Source organism: Sinocyclocheilus anshuiensis, unplaced genomic scaffold (genome assembly GCF_001515605.1).
Source record: "Sinocyclocheilus anshuiensis isolate Anshui unplaced genomic scaffold, SAMN03320099.WGS_v1.1 scaffold836, whole genome shotgun sequence".
Taxonomy (NCBI): domain Eukaryota; kingdom Metazoa; phylum Chordata; class Actinopteri; order Cypriniformes; family Cyprinidae; genus Sinocyclocheilus; species Sinocyclocheilus anshuiensis.
Genome location: NW_015551122.1, coordinates 1382538 through 1404153, shown reverse-complemented (window position 1 = coordinate 1404153; position 21616 = coordinate 1382538). Strand labels below are relative to the sequence as shown.

The 21616-nt window shown below is 38.9% G+C and overlaps 1 protein-coding gene and 1 pseudogene across 2 annotated transcripts in view; both read right to left on the bottom strand.

Moving 5' to 3' along the window:
- LOC107663117 (E3 ubiquitin-protein ligase RLIM-like) overlaps positions 1-3190 on the bottom strand; it is an 18465-nt gene extending 15275 nt beyond the window's left edge. The window contains exons 1-3 of one of the 2 annotated variants that reach the window (XM_016453274.1): positions 2745-2769; positions 2448-2590; positions 1446-1639 (exon numbers count right to left, since the gene is read on the bottom strand). In XM_016453274.1, the coding sequence (XP_016308760.1) occupies positions 1446-1614 (169 nt within the window). In that variant the 5' untranslated portion in view covers positions 1615-1639; positions 2448-2590; positions 2745-2769. Of the gene's footprint in view, positions 1-1445; positions 1640-2447; positions 2591-2744; positions 2770-3099 lie in introns of those variants that run through there. The other variant, XM_016453275.1, reaches the window with a different exon arrangement.
- A 9229-nt stretch (positions 3191-12419) lies between these two features.
- LOC107663116 (protein KIAA2022 pseudogene) overlaps positions 12420-21616 on the bottom strand; it is a 63016-nt pseudogene continuing 53819 nt past the window's right edge.

Genomic DNA, 21616 nt, shown 5'->3' with positions numbered 1-21616 from the left:
CTTTAAAGCTCTAAAATGATCCAGTTTGAATTTTATTTTTAATGGGACGACCAAAATATACTTTGTGGTAAATAAACACTTATGTAACATTTAAAAAATACATCAAATCACAATTGTAACCAGTAGACAGCAGCAGAGCAGCACTTATTGGCTTATTAGTCATTCATTTCTAATTTTTCTCTATATTTTGAAATTATAAAATCACTCTTATAAAATATCCCGACCTCCCGCAGTATGCTATCCGAACCGATCAGAATGCAGCGCGCCTAAATGGAGCACGAGAACAGAACAAACCGGGCGGGCATACAAACGTAAAGCCAGGTTCACCCACTCCGTCTGTGGTGCATATTTTTTCCGCGCCCATGTTAACGGAACAGAGCGTTCACACTGCACGCGATTGCGCTCCAGCAGTGCGCTCCAGGAGCGGTGCGTCTGCAGCAGTCATGCTGCGATCGTTTCCGCACGGAGTCTATTTCTGCTGTGCTGCATGTGCTGAATGTGACAGCGCATTATTTGCGGTAAAAAATAACATGGATTGGCACGGAAATTTAGTAATTACACCATAAATGCATATAATTAAAGTCCCTTTCAAGTTTTACAAAAAAATTTAAGTTTCACAGTCAACATGGCTTTTTGGCTAGATTTAAAACAAGGAAAAGTGCACTTTTAGATAAACAAGGCAATAATTATGCATCTTAACTCAAGCTTAGTGCTTTACTGTCAAATCTGTATATACAATAAACAAAAGAAAAACAAGAAAGGAACATGAACTATTATTAGTAACTGCACTTGAAAAACAATAGTAATTTTATGATTAAATGTTAAAATAAAATATTTTAATACTCCCACACACCACCCCCAGCGCTACTAAATCTGCTCCTGAGCTAGATTTAAATCAGCACAGCCAGCGAAGGATCGAACGCAACTGTTTTGAACAAGCGCACCTTTTTTAACAACCTAAAAGTGTCTGTTTTGTTGTCTGTTGAGGAAGTACAGAGGATAGCAGAGGAGCGGATCCAGCGAGAGCTTGATGGGGCGATGCGGAATAAATACGTTTTTCAGGAGTCGCGGCAGTAGAGGCGGTGCAACTATAAACGCCATGCGAATAATTCCGCCCACTCTATAACGACATGTGAATAATCCCGCCCACTCTAAAGCGGTACTGAACTGCAGTGGAAACGCAAACCGTGCCGTACCGTTCTGAGCCGTACCACGCAGTGGAAAAGCGCCATTAGTGGCGCTGGTGCCACTGCTCTCAAATGTTAGACTGGAGCCATGTTTATGTTTAAGAACACATTAAGAATATTACCAGAATTTCAAATCTTAAACCAAATAAATAATCAAACACAGCTCTGTTATACCACATGCAATAACCAAAAACGCCTCTATAAAGCACTTTTAAGTGTCACGGTCTTGATAAAAATATACAAAACCAAAGGATTTACCAGGTGTGCCAAGCAGATTGTTGTCTCTCATGAGCCGATAGTCTTCCTCGCTGAGATTGTTGACGAACTGGTAGAAGGCCTCTTCTCTGTCCAGACGGTCCAGCTGTCTTCGGCGTTGTGCTTCAGATTGATCGCTGCTGCCCTGATCTGCATTATCCTGAGCCTCCATCACTGCGCCCAGCTGTCAGATACAACTACACACACAAGCAGAAACATCACGTTAGTGTCCATCAGTCCAAACACACAAACTGAGCCAAGAAACATCGTGTTCAGCTGTACACGACATGTGACTGTAATAAATGAACATAGCAATCATCTATCATCACATGATGCCATCACTATCCAATGATAATACCGGCATGATAGGGCCACACAGTTCCTGCATGTAAATACACGCGTGTTTCTGATGTTACCTGAAGCTAATAAAACTGGTTAAAACCTGAAAGCGCTCGCTGACTAATATAATCTTCTTAAGCCATTAAAGAGTAAAACTGTGAGCTGTTGAGTCTGTTCGAATATAATTAGCTGACTGCAACCAAAGAGACTGAAAACAAAATGGCATCAGCGAGCTAAACAGGCTAAAGGCTAAAGCTCACGAATTTCAAGGAAAACAACCTTTACGTTTGTCCTTGATGCCACATACAGTCAGCACAACAACTGCATTACCAATAGAAGTCGGATCATAAATGTGTAGCTAAAACATCAAAGCAGTATCACTAATATTACATCAAATGTGTATTTCTCTATGTGTGACGACAGACCTCTCGCAACCACGAACTGAGGAGAAGGGTGAAGGCTAACGTTAGCTGTAGCCTGAGCGCAAACTGAGCTTCGGTTAGCTCGCACAGCCTGTGGAGAAACAGCGATCTTGTTCATGCTACGCTAAGGCGAAGCTAACGTTAGCATTAGCACGGCTGTGAGATAAAAACAGCCAGCAGTCAGCGAGTCACTTCGACGATCATAACAACTCACGCGTCTAATGAGGAAAACACAGAAGAATACCTCAATAAATACGTCGAACCCGTATCTAGTAACCGTTCCGTGTCCGCCTCGTAGATGTTTGTAACTGTTAATCTTGACAGCAGTTCAGGAGTTCATTTTCTCAAACGTCTCTTCGGCGTCGACTCTACTTCCGGTGCGCGGAACTGTGCGGAAACGCAATAAAACTTAAAAGTCTGAACAGTCGTGTTTAACAGGTAGGCTGTGTGCGACATGGCTTTACAGATAATATTAGTATATTTAAATTGTAACATATGTAGCTCACAGTAAAAGAGGTTAATCTGAAAGGTAAGGTCTTACCCCTTCTAAATAACCCTAAATATTGCACAAAACAACTCTGAAATGTATACGATTTTTTTGTCCAAAATGACGATTCACAGTTTTAAGTGCGCACGCTGATGAACTGTAATTTATAGTTGTTTCAAAATGAAAAGAGCTCAACTTTTATTATGAAATTTTGCTAGAGACGCCGGAAGAAGCAAAAGCGGCTTGTTCGTCTGGCGAATGCAATGCTATGAGCTTAACATACTTTGTGAATTTATTATAAACGTTTTGCTCATTCTGTTAGTGCTAACGTTACACTCTTATGACTGTCATCCTATTGTATTTCTGCAAGATAATGAATAAATCAAATCAAAAATAAAATAACTCGTACCTTATGTTAATCTTCACCACATTTCACCTTTTCTTTTGCAATACGTTTCTGAACATCCAACCAGATTCCTGAAGAATTGTGTAGAAATGCGAAACATGATTCTTAACCAATGCTGTAGGGAACATTTTTCACTTTGATACTCATCAAGCGTTTGCTATAAACACCTGAAATCTTACCTGGTTGCCAGATGTCATCATTTGGAAGTATATCATCATAACTTTTGGAAGTATCCATGTTCAAAGTCCACAATCTTTAATTTACCAACAAAGAAAATTTCAAACACAATCAATTAATATTCACAAGATTCACAAGAATTAATATGAATAATAAATCACACACACACACACACACACACATATATATATATATATATATATATATATGAATATTCTCTGTTCAATGACTAAACCATAGAGGACAGTAGAGGGTCATTCTCATCACAGGGCACAGGACAGTCTTGAAGCCTGATTGGTTGTCATGCAGGTTAGCAGGGCAATAATATCACAAAATCAAAAAATCAGTTTTTCTTGTACTGTATTGGCTGATTGGAAGTGGAGGTTTCATACTCATTGGTAATTTTTTGGAATTTGACCACTTTTTATTCAGATTACAGACTACTGGACTTCATCCAGTCCCTTAACACACACACACACACACACACACACACACAGTAGCCATCATTTCAGAAGTGAGGGGGACAGAAATGTTATATATATATATATATATAAAACATTACAATAACATTTCTGTAATCTATATAACCTACCAGTCAACAGTTTTTGAACAGTAAGACTTTTTAATGTTTTATAAAGAAATCTCTTCTGCTCACCAAGCATGAATTTATTTGATTCAAAGTACAGCAAAAGCAGTAATGTTGTGAAATATTTTTACTATTTAAAATAACTGCTTTCTATTTGAATACATTTTAAAATGATTGCTCTGATCAAAGCTGAATTTCCAGCATCATTATTCCAGTCTTCAGTGTCACATCCTTCAGAAATCATTCTAATATGCTGATTTGCTGCTCAAGAAACCTTTTTTTCTAATTATTATTATTATTATTATTAATGTTTTTTGAGCAGCAAATCAGAATATCAGAATGATTTTTGAAGGATAGTGTGACTGGAGTAATGATGCAAACAATTTAGCTTTGAAATCACAATAAATTAAATTTTTAAATATATTCAAATAGAAAAGTTATTTTAAATAGCCTAGTAAAAATAGTTCAAAATGTTACTGTTTTGCTGTACTTTGGATCAAATAAATGCAGGCTTGGTGAACAGAAGAGACTTCTTTAAAAAAACATTCAAAATCTTACTGTTCAAAAACGTTTGACTGGTTTATAGTCAACTTTAATTGTTCTCTAATGTCTAGCTTTTAATTGGCTTAGAAATCAAATAACTGCTGGACAATAACCAATAATAATGATTTGTTTATATACTACAAACCCTTTTTTTTTATCACATAATAAGGCAGAGTAGTTTCTATACTGTAATAAATGCTATGTCAGCTAGCACTGCATTGTTCATATACTTTATTTATTACCTGGAGATGACTTGACAAACACAAATAAACCATATATTGTCGCAATCGTATGTTTAAAGTCTTCATGTTTCCAAACGTTTCTGTTTTTCTGAAAACAGCTGTTTTCATACAGCGATAGCTGGACGCTTTTGTCTATATTAGGGATTTCCTGGTACGACTTTCTACGCGAGAGCGCCTCCGGCTTCGAGTATGAATGAAACATACACTGCACGAGTGTTTAGCGCTCCAAGATGTTTCTCTCGCCTTATTCTGGGTCCGAATAAAACATCAGATCATGCACAGACTATCCTGTCTCTTTGAATTTAAATCTATATTTATTCACACCGGCTCTTGAAAACCTCTATGCGAACACACTTGCCCGAAAAAGTGCGGGGGACGACACCCCTGTAATCACCCCCGCGTAATCTACACCCCTGGTCTGAATGTCACTTCCAATAAATTCAGTTCTCTTGTTCTGAGAGTAAGAAGAAAGACTATTTGGAGATGTTAGTTGTTTTTAAGTCGTGCTCGTTTCTTTGCTTTTACACATATTAAGGGACGTTAAGGTTTTCTAATATTATCTAATAGATCATCCAATGATTAGACCTTTGAAAATCCCATCTGTCCAAGTTCAGGGTGCTGGTGTTGTTCTTCAAAAGATTTTGCCTGAGGGGAGAAGTGCAAACAGGTTGTGTCCAGGGTGAGAGGGGTCTATAAATCACACACACACACACACACACACATATATATATATATATATATATATATATGAATATTCTCTGTTCAATGACTAAACCATAGAGGACAGTAGAGGGTCATTCTCATCACAGGGCACAGGACAGTCTTGAAGCCTGATTGGTTGTCATGCAGGTTAGCAGGGCAATAATATCACAAAATCAAAGGGCAATAATATCACAATATCAAAAAATCAGTTTTTCTTGTACTGTATTGGCTGATTGGAAGTGGAGGTTTCATACTCATTGGTAATTTTTTGGCAAACAGGTTGTGTCCAGGGTGAGAGGGGTCTTTGATGATGTTTCCTGCCCGTTTCTTCACTCTGGAGTTGTACTGAATAATGAATGTGAATAAACAGGTATTTAAAGTGAAGGCTTATTTTATTAGGAGAGCTTAATGAAGCACCTGCTAATATGATTGATTGACTCCCACAGAGATGAACACCAGTTTTCCTGCACGTTCGGTCTTTTCGGTGCGCAATTTAATTTAAAATAAATTCTAATCTGACATTTTATTTTGACCTCAAATTTAGATTAAAACGCAAATTGGCTGTTTGTCCATTTCTAATTCTTCTTCTTCTGACATTTGATTATTCTAGTGAACTCTTCACTTTATATTTTACTCGTTCATTAGGAATCTATGTTGCTCAGAGTGTCTCGCGGACCTCAAGGTCACAAACTCTCCAGTCTGATCATTAGTCAGAGGTTATGGCTACTGTTTAATAGGCCGCCTCAGGCTTGCCATTCTTTAAATAGTTGTTCTGTTTAGCCCCCTGTCGTCACCTATGCAACAACGTAGTTAAAGCTCAAGCAATAATCAGAGGTTATGGCTAGCACTATGAAATATATATGAATCCCCATGCTTGCCAATACTCTAATAGTATTTTTATCTAGCCCCCTATAGCTAATCTAACTATATAACAACTTGAATAAAGCTGAGACAAGAAGGTTGTGGCTAGCACTATGAAGTATGCCGAACCATGCTTACTAGTACTCCAATAGTATATTGTCTTGCCCCTCATAGTTAATGCAACTGCATAACAACTTAACTAAAGTCAAGCAGTTATTAATCACACACACACACACACACACACACTCTCTCACACACACACACACACACACACATTCACACTCTCACACACACTCTGTCTCTCACACACACACACACACACACACACATATTTTCTCTCAGAATGGGATAATGTCAGCACTTGATAATGTTGTAAGCAATATATTGGCAAACTCTGAGTAATCACAATCAGGAAGTACAAGTATTATTATTATTATTTTCTATGTATGAATTTTATATAGAAAAGAAATAAGAGAAACAGTAGCTCTTGATAAAAGGGAGGTGTTATACCCACACATCCTAAACCTGCTTTTCACTCCCTGTCCTGGTTATATTTTATAGGTTTTTTTCATTCACTCTCTTCTCCTAAAACTGAACACAAAGACATAGTTTAGTGTAGTTGTTTCACAGTGAACAGCAGGCAGTTTTATGACTGTAAATTCATTTAACATTTATGCCAAAATAGTTCAAGCATGAGTGTCTGAATCAGGGGCGTAGCCATCATTTCTCTTTAAATAGTTGTTCTGTTTAGCCCCCTGTCGTCACCTATGCAACAACGTAGTTAAAGCTCAAGCAATAATCAGAGGTTATGGCTAGCACTATGAAATATATATGAATCCCCATGCTTGCCAATACTCTAATAGTATTTTTATCTAGCCCCCTATAGCTAATCTAACTATATAACAACTTGAATAAAGCTGAGACAAGAAGGTTGTGGCTAGCACTATGAAGTATGCCGAACCATGCTTACTAGTACTCCAATAGTATATTGTCTTGCCCCTCATAGTTAATGCAACTGCATAACAACTTAACTAAAGTCAAGCAGTTATTAATAAGAATCTCATCTGATGTGCCCCTGCTCCATCTAACCTGATATCTAGTATGTACTTAACCCTGGACACAGATTTGTGGAAACATACGCCTTCACTTAATCTACTTAAGAAGATCATTTCAGAGTAAGTCAGAATAATATAAAATGTGACAATGTATTATGAATCAGGAAAAATGCATCATGCCAATTATATAGTCAAATCAGAGATAATCAATACATCAAATTCTCAAAGATAAATCTGATTAAAATATGCATACCTCAGAAAAATACATAGCATGGAGTGTATGGACGCGCTCCACACTGTGGATTATTTTGGATATATATCAGGTACAGTACATGCCAAATTTTCTCAAGGAAAAAAATCTCTCAACTAATGCTGTAAAATATGCATGAGAGTCAGTTGGCACTACATTATTAGCCTACTATAATATTGAAGGTTAAAATTGACTGATTTGTTAAAATTACACAATGAAGTTTTTAAAATAATAAAGTTACAATTACATAATTATATTTTTACTTACTACCATAATGGTGGCTGTCATAAAAACTTGATGGATTTTGCGCGACTGAAACACAGATTGAGAGATTACATGAGACCTTCGGATGTTTAGTCATGTTTATTTTGTGCTGAAACTGGTATTAATGTGGAGGAGATGATCAGTTCACGTGCACCTCGCTACAGCAATCTGTCACTACACATTAAACGGCGCTAAAACAGCATTTATTGTTTGAATACTGCAATACAATGGACAGAATTTGAAATCTGAGACTTTGTTTCATATTAAAAGTACCAAAGCACAATGCTTTTTGCGATATATTAGATGGGAAGTGTCCTTCAACGTTCCGTCTATTAACTGAAAAAAAAGGCTAGACTAATCGATCCTTGGGATTTAAGAATCGCTATCGTTCCGTAAAAATGAAATCGATATTTTTTTACCCAGCCCTAGCATGGAGTGTATGGACGCGCTCTACACTGTGGGCTCATCTGACTACAGAACCACCCCGATCTTCTTGCAACATTTCCTTAAGTACTCAGACCAAGACAAACATCCTCCAAATGCAGACAGGAACGAACAATTGGAATTTGTATTGATCAAGGCCTAGACATGTTGAGTTTACACCTTTTGGGGACAGATGTTGATTTGCACGAAAGACACTGGGAAAGGACACACCCTTTACAGTGAGCAAAACATCTCTAAACTCTTAGAAACTGTAATACCTTTTAGTCTACTACTTGTAAGATGAGACCATAGTATCAGTCGCACTGAGACAATTCAAATGATGCCAAACATGACTGTGAATATCACTTGCATTCATGTAGAACATTATATTATGCTATTGACCATTCTGAGTGAGCTGAGTGAAGGGAAGGACGTTTATGAAAAGGAACAAATGTGAGAAAAGTTTCCATCTCTCAGTGAGATGTGGAAACAGATGTCTGTATGTTAATACACTGTTTGTATCGTCTGTATCTCAAAAGATTAAAGTGTCTGAGGTTCTTCAAGTCTTACAAAACTACTATATAACAACCAGTTTCAGTCTCTCGACCAGAACATACCATGGTAATGATGACAGTTGTGATTACAGACAAAGTTGAACATTTCATTAAACCCTAATTCATGTCATATTTACCATTCAGGCATTAAATGCTTGTGTGTGTGTGTGTAGATATGTAGCACATGGAATGCCACATTAAATGCTAAGTGTGGATATAACCAGTTTATAAATATACTTCTTTAATTGCACTAGGAAAAGCAATGGCATCAGCTACTATCATCTATGTTCACATTCAATTCAGGCATTAACAGTGTAAACTGATGGAAGAAATGTGACAACATTCAAAAGGCAGCATTCAAAATCTCCTTTTAATTTGTATATGCACTCCATAAACATTATTACAAAACTCAGCAAGTTACCAATATTACATTTCACCATACAGGCTTGATCACAAATATTTAAAACCTTTGCAACAGATACAACATAAAATAATACAAGAATAATTTACATGAAAATCTATAAAACAGCGAATAGTTCACAATTTTTGTCTGTACTTTTATTTTTGCCTATATGTGTTTTCCACAATACCACAACACTCTCACAACAAGATAAGTTTCCTCTTACAAAACTTGCAACAAAATGTAGTTTTTTAAAATTCCTTTTCATTTTTTTTTTTTGTTTGTTTCTTAATATTTTGGTTTTTAAAACCAAAAGCTTTTCATTACACATCCTTTTCACTGCCTACAGAGGCACAAAAAGGTTACTCACACACACACACACACACACACACACACACACACTAATACTTCACAGCACTTTCTAAGAAAAATATACACATACAAAATATCTTACAAATTGGCACAGAGAAAAATATACAATATTTTTGTGATGTCCAGAATTAATTAAGAATCCCTCTGGTATCAACTCTAGACAATATTTATAAAGCTCAATAATTTCTCCAACAAAAAGGCAAAAGCAATTCCAATTAATGACAAAGAATTGTGTTGTGAATACATCAAACAGAACCATATATTGTACATTCATAAAGAGAGGAGTAGGGTTTCATTTCTTATAATCCTTGTGTCATAATTACTGGGTGAATACAGTTACCCTCTTAGCACCAGTAGGAGGAGGCAGCTTAACAGTGGCACGTTGTAGAAAACTTGAAGTACATTCAGTTGACAACAGGCAGAAATGAGAGAAGGCAGGCTAGCCCATGTGCAGTTTCCTCATTGGGATCATCCTGCTGCTGCTAAACATGGCCGGTTGGAGGCAGAAGGGGACGGAGTGAAATCTTTCGAAGGTAAAAGCTATAGGTAAGGCATTACTTTACCTGAGATATCCTCCTAGAGCAACTCTTTTAAATCAAAGGTATCATCTATGTGTGGTAAATGCCAATGGATTCAGTGCTTTTGAAAGGACGAATTTGGTTTCAAGGTTTTCGAGCTACAATGAATTAAGGTGAAATTTGAGACAGAAACCTAGGGGGCGCTAATGCACTAATGTGCCACTAATGACACATACCCAGTCTCACTGGAAATACTTCCCTCTACCTACATTTCTGCAAAACTCAAAAAACGTACCTCTATGTGACCCTGGACCACAAAACCAGTCATAAGGGTCAATTTTTTGAAATCGAGATTTAAACATCATCTGAAAGCTGAATAAATAAGATTTTCATTGATGTATGGTTTGTTATGATAGGACAATATTTGGTTGAGATACAACTATTTGAAAATCTGGAATCTGAGGGTGCAAAAAAATCACAATATTGAGAAAATCATCTTTAAAGTTGTCCAAATGAAGTTCTTAGCAATGCATATTACTAATCAAAAATTAAGTTTTGATATATTTACGGTAGGAAATTTACAAAATATCTTCATGGAACATGATCTTTACTTAATATCCTAATGATTTTTGGCATAAAAGAAAAATGGATAATTGTGACCCATACAATGTATTTTTGGCTATTGCTACAAATATACCCCAGCGACTTAAGACTGCTTTTGTGCTCCAGGGTCACATCTGTATGAATCGCTGCAGTTTCCAGTTGAAATGAACACTAGAGGCAGTAAAACACAAATTCACACAGATTGATTTACAGGGCCAGAGTTTCGATTAAGAAAGCCTAGTTTTCGCACAATTCCTTGCACAATATTGTGTTATGAATTCAAAACAATTTTAACAAGCTGCGAGATTTGAAAACGGACACTTTTGAACGTTAGCGCCACATATCCAGCTTCATATGTTTGGGTTTTCTAACTCAGTAGGTTTGCTCGGTAGCTCACATGATACGTGATACGTGACCGCTCCAATACGAATCCTGTGAAACTACTATGCATCAGTGAATGCGTTTTTATATCACTTTTGCATTTGGGTAGGTTTAGGGTTGGGTTTGGTGTAGGGGGTATGTTATTTTCCAACAAAACAGAGCATTAAACTTTCAGCGACACTTCCCGGACATTTGAATTCTGAATTGCCGTAATACGTGCCTGTGTCAATGTAATAAAAACGTGTCACAGTCACATCAATCATGCGTTTTAGCGTAACTCACTGGACATTTCACTTTGAAACATGCAATAAGGTACGTAATGTCGCGTTGCAGAAACGTCGCCACAAGCACGTATTTTCAATGAGCCTGGGTTGGTTAAAACGAATGAAACAAAACAGCATGTTCACCAAAACAGAGTTCGCTGAAAAACTTTTGTTTCACAACAGAACCACTGGCAAAAAAAAACAATAATTGTTGTTTTCAGATGTAATTGTCAGCACAGGGTACTACTTAACCATTTATGGAAATCGTAAGGGAAATGTGTAAAAGTAGGCTAAAGCAAAATGGACATTCTTTACAGTTTCTTAACCATCAAAAATACTCCAACAAATATGCAAAATATGAAACATTGTGTTCACAGTTACAGCAGATTGTGAAATGATTGCTTACTGACCGATACCAGAAAGATGCCATCCTCAATTAACATTATCCGTGTCCACCTTTCTCATTTTTCTTCCTTCTATGTTTAGAGGAGTACACCTTTGCTTATCTTTTTGCTTCTAAGCAGAAGTAATGCTGAGGTACATTGAATTTGGTAAGTAAAGTTGACAAAAGTAAAAAAAAAAAAAAACAGTTCAGAGTTGAGTTGTTTAGGTTAAGTGGTTGTACCACTGTCAGCTGCAGGTGCTCTTCAAACGGTAGGGTCCCCAAAGAAAACAAAACTACTAACCAAAAACAAACGCCAGATCTTGTTAAGTCTTGAAAGAGGACAGTTAGCATTCATCAGGATAGTAAATGAAACGGCCAGTATTCATACAGATTATTAATGTGCACAGAGAGTTTACATTTGGCACATGGATAGAATTCATGTTTTGCTTTGAACAGTGCATTTCTGTACAGCGATACTAAATAATAATGCTACTACTAATAATCTGTTAGTAGTAATATATTATTTCAGTCAATAATCAATGTCATTATAAATGAAAGCATAAAAAAGAAAACAAAAATGAAGCGTTTTGGGATTTCCATGGCATAGAAATGTCCCTCTAAGACAATTTCCAGTACAACTCCTGTAAAAAGCATAGTAGATAAGAGAAAATCATGAGTACATTCCAACAGTAAGACATTCGAACAACATTAATCTGATGTCTTCAATACAAAATGGTCCCACTGTGTGCTGTTAATGTTTAGGGATCTACCAAGGATGTTGTTATCCTAAACAAGGGGCTGAGCATTTCACACTTTAAAATAAGTCAGGCAGTAAACGGATAAAATGAGAGGAGGGCATCTGTTTCAGCATACATAATCAAAAGGGGGAGCTTGTTTCACACAAAGACATTTTATAATAGCTACATCTTTGAAGAGAGAAATATAATTACATAAGGGCAGCAAGATTCACTGAGAAATTAACAAAAAGGGTCCAAAAAGAGAATTTGCACTTATCAAAGTTTTTTCCTTTTCTTCAGACAAAAACTATTCAGCAACTGCAAAAAATAGCAAAAACAAGAATGCAGAAGAAAAATGCAGCCATGGTCATTTAAAATCTCAATCAAGCCTTACACAATCAATCAATAGGTAGTTTGCGAGTACAAGAAGTTTCTCATGCAAGATCAATATCCTCTTCGGGAGCAAAAACAAGGAGGGGGTACTAAAGGATAACGTAATTCCATGCATCTCTAGTCTTGAGTCAGTGTAGGTATGTCAAGAAATGAGGAGGAAGTGGGGAAAGTGAGGAACGTGCATCAGCAGCTAGATATAAAATATTACCTCAGTTTCTCAAAAGAAGCCATTAATGATATGTCTTTATTTGGGTCTCGTTCAGGTCGTGTTCCCTTTAGATTTTCAATCCGAGGGAATTTTGCACTGGTTTTGTGACGGTACATCTTTTTGTGCGCTGGCCCATTTATACCAGGAACGCCAAGGTTAGACTTGTCAAACATGTTGCCGCCCAAAGCCAACTGAGGGAAAAAAGGCAAGGAGGCATTGAACTTTGCCTGCTTTTTGCCACCTTTCGTCCCACCTTTTTTGACTTTTGTGCCCCCAGTAGTCAAACTGCCTTTCTTTTTGGGGTCGGATGAAGTTCCTGCTAGGATTTTGAGGGTCTTTAACTTGAGGCTGTTAGCCTCTGAGGGCAGGCAGATATTTGCTGTAGGGCCCCATATTGGCTCAACAGAGGCCATCATGAATCTCTGTACTTCAGCCATCCCTGAGACAATATTTGACAAGATGTTGGATGGCTCTTCAAACTCTCGCTGGTCATCGTGGACTTGACATTTGCTCTCTGAACTACCTATTCCTGTCCATTCCTCAGATCCGCTGTCCTTCAGCGGATGAACAACGCCCTCAGTCTGCCCTTTGCCACCCTTCTCATCCAGTAAAGCCTTTAACTTTTTCGATGCTCGTGAAGTCTGACGTGGAACTTTGCCCTTCTCTGTTTTTGGAGCTCTTGGGGCTTTGCTTTTTTTGGTACCCTGCCCTGCAGTTTGTTTGTTGCTATTTTTCCTCTTTCCCTTGGTCCCCTTGATTGCACTCATCATATCACCATCAAAAGCTAGATTTTCCTCTTTCGTCCCAAGGCTTAAGTTGTCTTCGCCATTAAAAATGTGCAATTGATAATCGTGACCATCTACTGAATATCTATCCAGATCTTGCTGCTCGATCATTTTGCAGTTCCAGTCCACGTCTTTGGTGCATGACATCTTAGCTCCATCCTGGAGATCAGCAGCCTTCCCAACTATCTTCATCTCACGGCCCACAACTTGAGGGGATAAATTAGGCGTCTCTGGGGGAGAGAGTTCTGACAAGGATGTGTGTCTGAATTTATCTGGAGTGAAGTTGGAGATATCCAGCAAGTCTGTAGACTCCCTTAGGGGGGTGATTGCATCAATACTCTGCTGAATCACCAGTTTGGGACTGCAGTGGGCCAGAAAGTTCTCGTTAACATCATCCTCGCCATCTTTCTCGCAGGACTTAAGCCTCAGAGAGCTGTAATTGCTAGAAGTAGCTGTCAGCGAGCCAACTGAGTCGAAACTGATGAGCTGGCCGTTGTTTGTGTACAGTGTGGCTCTTTGAAACTGTGGCTGCCCCTGACAAGCCTGAAACTCAGGAGCAGGAGGCAGTGGCTGCTCAGGCATGTAATTCTTTTCATAAAGCATTCTGTTGCTCTCCAGACTCAGCTGGCTGTAGCCTGACACGGTCAGACTCTCAGACAACGGCATAGCCATCTCTCCAGTGAAGCTGCTGGGTTGGATCGCAGACTCAGCAATATCTGCAGCGGCAAACTGCTGGTTGGGACCAAGCTGGGGGTGCCACATCTGGGCAAGAGTCGGACAATTCTGGGGCGACTGCTGGAGCTCTGATTCTGATGGTGGGGAAAGGACACAACTTTGCGCTAGCTGAATTGAGGTGAATTGCTGCTTTTCCAAAGAGAGGTCCAGAGAGTGTTGGGTCTGCTGGGGAAAAAACGGGATACCAGTGCTACCTGAAGAATCAGAGGCATCTAGCAATGTTTGCAAATAGCCACCCGGGATAACGGAAACACTTGCTGCCACATTCTCAGGCGATGCCTCTTTGTTAGGGGAGCAGGTGGTAGACACAAAAGCAAATTTTTCAGTGGCATTAGCCATTTGACTCTCACACAAATGGGGACTGTGTGCAGCTGGGCTGACGGTTTTATCTTCAGCACCTCCTACTGCGTCCATATTTTTCTGCAGCGAGCAAACTTCTGTCAGGTCTGTCACGCTCTTGCTATTCTCCACAAGGTCTCTCATTGTCTTGCTCCTAAGTCTGGCTTCACTTTTGAATTTCTGTATTCTGAATATTTTATTTCCTATTCTCCTTTCCTCCCTCTCTTGTGATCTGCTCTTCCGGGTGGCAGTGTCTATGATGTAATTTGGGTCTAATGTGCTTGCACAGCTGGTGGCTACTGTTAATGGCATTCCCATGGAGGCAGCTTCATCTGTAGAAGCAACCTCCTGCCTGGGATCAGAGGCAAAGGGGCCCTGCTTGGTGGATGATTGCTTCACAGTTTGAATTCTCTGAATTCTAAGCCTGTGTGCTAGCTTGTGTTTCCTTTTGGGGGGACTGGAACTAAAGGCATGGTGGTGAGAACTGTGTTTATCTCCTGCTGCCAGCTTAAGCTGTTCCTCTCTTTCTCTCTGTATCTCCTGCCAGAAATCTTTCAGCGGTGCAAGCTTCTCATATTTGTTGATTGTATCCTCATTTAAGCTTACCGTCATGTCGGCTGAATTGATTCTGCCCAGCTTCACAGCCATGCATTTCTCTCCTTTGAACCTGTTGACGATAATGTATTTGATTATTACAGGTGGATCCTTGCGAGAGTATTTTCGTCTCTTTTTAGGGCACCAGTCAAGATCCTCTTCTTGCTTTGGACCAATCGGTGGTTTCTCTCGCTTTTCAATGTTTCTTTCTCCTTCGGTGGACTCAACATAATACAAGTAGTCATCACTATACCTTACTTTTCTCTTGGCCCGCAATCCATAGTTCAGATGGTTCGAGCAGCTTGCGTTTTTTCGTGAGAACAAGTTTTTAGGCCTGTTATCTTGCAAGGTGCCAAAAGAGGAAACAGTGGAGGAGCTGTCATCACTATAGTCCCCCGAGTCATCAGCTGAGTTGCTTGAATCAATGAAGTAGTTCGTTTTGGGGCTGTAATCAGGTGTCTGCTCTACGGAGCAGTCATTTTCATCCCCTTTGCTGTCATTTTGAAATCCAAGCTCCTCTAATTTAGGTGGTAGCTCATCCACAACTCGTTTTACCACACCACCCTCTTTCTTTGTGCAATTTACCAAGACACTTGGGAAAAAGTTGAACTGGGTTTCCTCTTGCAGAACATTGGTTTTCTCCCTCATGTTGTCCTGGAAGGACTCATAGCGGATCTTTAACGAGCACACGTCGCTGCTCAGAGTGGAGTCATCATCGTCATCAAACATGTAATTGTCCACGTCCTCCTCAGTGAAGAGATTTACGGATAGCTCATTCTTGGAGCAGAGATCCAGCAATTCTATCTTACTCTCACTTATGAAGGACTCAAAGTAGCCCCAGTCCTGATTTGGATTGGTAAGCAAGCCATCGTCTCCATTGCACTTGTCTAACAGCAGTCCCTCATACAGGTTTTTGGAGGCCGAATCATCTAAGTCTGTTTTCTCTGTGTCCTTTTTCTCAACTAGCTGAGTTTTGGGGACAGGAAAGCTCAAAAGCTGATCCGAGAGGAAATGGTCTCCGTAACTCCCCGTCTCACTTGTGCTCATGCATTGCATGTTAATATCAGAGACAGGGCAGGTGCTGTAGTCTCGGTTCATGTCAGCTATTTTGAGGTTGATACTGGCCTCTACATTGGACATATCCTTGGTCTCAATGAAGCAGCCGGGACAGGTGTGACTCTGCTGAATCAAACAGTCCTGTGTGAGCCCAGGAATGCTCGCGGGTTCAATCATGGTGAAATGACGCTGACTGCGTTCTTCTTGGAAAAGCCTAGTGGGCTCAAGCCCTTGGCAGCACAGGGTGTGAGGGATATCATGTAGTTTGAGGACTCATCAGTCGGCTGGTCCTCTGAAGGAGTTCATGTTGACAGTGGCTGTGGTAAGTGGTGCTTCTTTAAGGCCAATTTAGCAATAAGGCAGAACGAGTCGTCTCTCTTCGTGCTCACTGCAGCAGCTGTGGAGGATGTGTGTAAGGCAGCATCTGCGACACCGTTCAGCTTTAGATTATTCTTCAGATCATGTGATCCTAGACAAAGAAAAACAAGCACAATATTAATCATTTATAATATTATTAAATACCACAATAACCCATTGCATATACAATAATAATATTTTAAAGACCACTGCAATGCATTTACATTTGTTGTGATGCAACTTAATTGAAACAGTGGTACTTAAATAAGTACCATCTGAATTTGATTGGATCATGGGTGTTGATATAATTGGATAATATTATTTTTATTGCAGATGAGGCTTTGGGAGAAAGTTATTACATTTAGATGAAAGATTAAATCATTAACAACTTTTGTAGAAAAACATTCACTGATGAATCACGCAATTAATTAAGAAAGTACATAGGATGAGCTTTTTTTCCTTTTTAAAATCAACAGTTAATAATAAAACAGAAAGTGTATTAGAGATATGAGGCTAGTTTTCTAGATTTTGTGCTCACTTGAGCTACACATTATTAAGTTATGAAGACTACACTACCTGTAAAGGGCAAAAAAAAATTTCTTCTAATTATACTCTTTTTTTTTTTTGTATCATTATGTAAATGTATATTTTTTTGTAGTATTTGAGGTTTCATTGTTTTTGGACCTCACAATGAGTACTTGTAGATGTGAAAACTCTTTAATCAAAGACTCTTTATGCAGCAAGATATCACCAAGATATGGTGATATCTCCGATATAAAATGGTGATATCTCCATTTTATTTGACCCTTCATGTAATTAAATTCTTTTTATATCATGATTAAAGCAACAAGCTGTTAATTCAGAAGATGCTAAATGAAGCACATTTAGGTTACCTGAGAAATTTTTTTAACAGTGCTGTTAACTTTGCCATTCTTTTTAAATTCTATTAAAAACTCATTTAAAAAATGTAATGCACAACAGTTCAATAATATAATATAATATACACTGCCTAGCCAAAAAAAAAGTCACCATTTGGACATAAATGAGCAAATACTGAAAAGTCTTGGATTGGATCATTATTGCAGTGATTGATATGTTTCTGGCATGTTATACGCTGTGCACCAAACTGATGCGGTGTGTAGCTTTTAATTTCTCAAAACAACCATGTCAGAATAAATACAACGTATATATTCTAGGATGACAATGTCAAGATTCACCAGGCTCAAATTGTGAAATAGTGGTTCAGTGAGCATGAGGAATCATTTTCATGTATGAACTGGCCATCACAGAGTCCTGAGCTCAACCCTACTGAAAGACTTCAGGATGTGCTGAGTCGACTTTACAGAGTGCTTCAACTCTCCCATTGTCAATACAAGATCTCAAAAATGAATGCAACTCTTGATGGAATAAATGCTGTGATGTTGTTGAAACAATGCCAGCAACGAAAACACAATGTTATCCGATTTAAAGGCAGTCCAATTAAATATTAGTGTGGAACTTTTTAGACAGGCAGTGTAAAGTCGACTCCAGCACATCCCAAAGACTTTCAATGGGGTTGAGCTCAGGACTCTGTGGTGCCCAATCTCTCAAGATTCTCTCACAGATCTGCTCTAAGCTGTCGTACCGGTGCATTACGGGGAGCTGTTGTAACTGACACCGGATGGAAAACTCATTTTCTTTTTGCTATGAGTTATCAGGGAGTTCACCAATCAGCCGGCACGTATGAAGAATAAATGTGGAATCTCTGAGGATTTGCTGTGAATCAGATGTGTGAAATCTTGTTATCCTCTTCTAGGATAATGTATCAGATCAGTTGACAACTGACCGGATCACATAAATCCACACAGGGAAGTACAGGAGAGCATATGGTCTTTTGGCAGGTGTCAGTACACCGAACCTCTGCCAGACTCGCTGATCATCCTCTGCTCTGCTGCAGCATTAGGACACTAGAGAAAAGGGGGAAAATATGCCCAAATGGGATTCCTGTTTACTGAAGCTTCAGCTCTTGGGTGCTGGATTATCCACACATGTGGTCTAGAGCTCCACACATCCCTCAATAACTACATTACTGTAAGAGGAACACAGATGGTGAAATTGGAACACGAATATGATTATAAGCCAGTTTCGCTTTTCAAATATGAACAGATCACAGATCTTGGCCATCTTTTGAGGAAGAAAGAGGGTAATTGTCGGTGGAGATGTCAATGACTCTGAGTGTCAGGGTCCACAATGACAGATTTGATGATGACAGGACTTTCATTTGGGGTTAACGATCCCTTTAATGTGCGCTGTGATGCACTCTGTCTGCAGCACACAAAAACAGCAAGAACCTTTTTTGTAAGCTCTGATCTCATTCTCTGCTTTACACAATATTCAGAGTGCACAGGTTTTTATCAGCCCGCTGGGACAAAATCATATTTACTGTCTGCTACAATGAGCACTTCTGAGGTAGAACTAGCTGCTGGATTTGACAAAGATATTCAAGAGTTTTGTTTGCACATGATATCCTTAAGGCCAGCGGTATATTTCAGAGTTATGACTGTGAACTAATCAATACTTATTACTTCTGAATGGAAGGATGGTCTTATTATTTGGACATGCTGAGAGCAAACTCATTATATGTTATGGCAATTGCTCTATGCAGGCTCAGAAAGCACTGCAGCACAGACCATCACAGTTATAGCTCTACTACCACTGCTAGACATCTACCACAAGACAGTCAGCATCATCACAAACTATTCCTACTGTCTACTTTCCAACCATAATCTATTGATACCACTGCCATGTGCCATCTGACAGATCCAGGACTACCAGACTCCCCACAACCCAGCCGCTACAATGACATCTCATTACGTGAGAATGACTTCTGCTCCAATCCAAGATCCCACTGTTCTTCACACATACTATACATGATCACCTGCACTACAAAGACCTGACAATAAAGAACTTGTCTTGGCTTGTGTGTGAGATTGGTAGAAATAAAAGTTGTCTGCTTTTTCTCATAATCTTTCTTAATAGTTTCTTAAACCACACAAATAAGAAGCTTTCAAGAATCGAATGTAAAGCATTAACAAAAGCACAATATGGTTGTTTTCTCATCTTCTTACAAGAGAGCACATCACATATCAACAGCACACAGTCTATGTGATTTTTGCCAAAATGGCAGTGTAGCTAATATAGGGCTGCATGATTTGGGGGAAAAAAATCTAATTGTGTTTTTTCTGATAAAAAAAAAAAATGCAATTGCAGGGGGGAAAAAATCCACACTTGTGGACATTTGTGATTATATATCAGTATGTCTATACAATTTTAATAAAAACATATTATTAGAATTATGTATTATTTAAATGTATTATTATTATTACTACTACTACTAAGTAAAAATATAAAAAATCGAATAAAATAAAGTATTAATGGAAACATATTAATGTTATAATACATTACTGTAAAATAATTAAATAATAATAATAATGTATAATATATCTTAATTATGAAATAGTCTTTATAATTATAAAAATAAATCTTAATTTCCTGATTTTCAACCACTAAACTATCAAAATAAAAGTTAGATGATTAAACTTTTGAAAACAAAGAAATTAACTGCAGAGCATTAAAGATTCTCTTTTATTGAGAAGCGCTTCTCGTTATTAGTTTGTGAAGATGGCTGGTGCCGACAGAAGCACAGACGGATCACGTGTAAATGAACACAGTGCCGCTTCACTCTGAAACACACAGCACATATATTCACTCAATTAAAGGCACAATATGTAATTTTCGCCGCTAGAGGGCGCGTATTCAAAATAAACAAAGAGACAAAGGCGTAGTTTGATGACGCTGTGACTGAGTATGGAATCATGGGAGTTGTGGTCTTCATTCCACAGCCGATGCAATCCGACGGGACTCAGGCAGAAATCATGTTCATGGATGAGCTAATGATTTATTATCGTAGTAGAATGAAGCAGGGTGAGGCTGAAAGCCGTCAAAGCTAAAGAGGCGCTGAACGAGCGCGACACACGGCTCGAAAGCAGTGGAGCTTTTATTATGCCACAGTCGACCGCTTCTGCTCCTTCCAGGTCGTGCGTATGTGGGGTAAAGCAGCGGAGCTTTTATTATGACACAGTCGACCGCTTCCGCTGCTTCCGGTCGTGCGTATGTGGGGTAAAGCAGCGGAGCTTTTATTATGCCACAGTCGACCGCTTCCGCTGCTTCCGGTCGTGCGTATGTGGGGTAAAGCAGCGGAGCTTTTATTATGCCACAGTCGACCGCTTCCGCTGCTTCCGGTCGTGCGTATGTGGGGTAAAGCAGCGGAGCTTTTATTATGCCACAGTCGACCGCTTCCGCTGCTTCCGGTCGTGCGTATGTGGGGTAAAGCAGCGGAGCTTTTATTATGACACAGTAGAGCGCTTCCGCTGCTTCCGGTCGTACGTATGTAAAACGCACAACATATTAAAGCGTCTTTGGTGTTTCCATGTTTTCTACAAAACAAACCCAGAAATCGAGGGGTTATGACGTGGCAGTCGACCAGGGCAGGACTTAGGGGGGTGGGGGCCCCTGGGCTTGAGGTTATGTTTGGGCCCTATACCTACACTACAAATGCCCTCAAATAGAACATCATTATGGAGTAACACAAAATACACAAACATATGCTTTGAGGTTCATAAATATTAATATGCAACATGTCTAGGCTATAGTCAAAGTTTAAATGTAATATTAAATATTCATTATAATATAATAAAC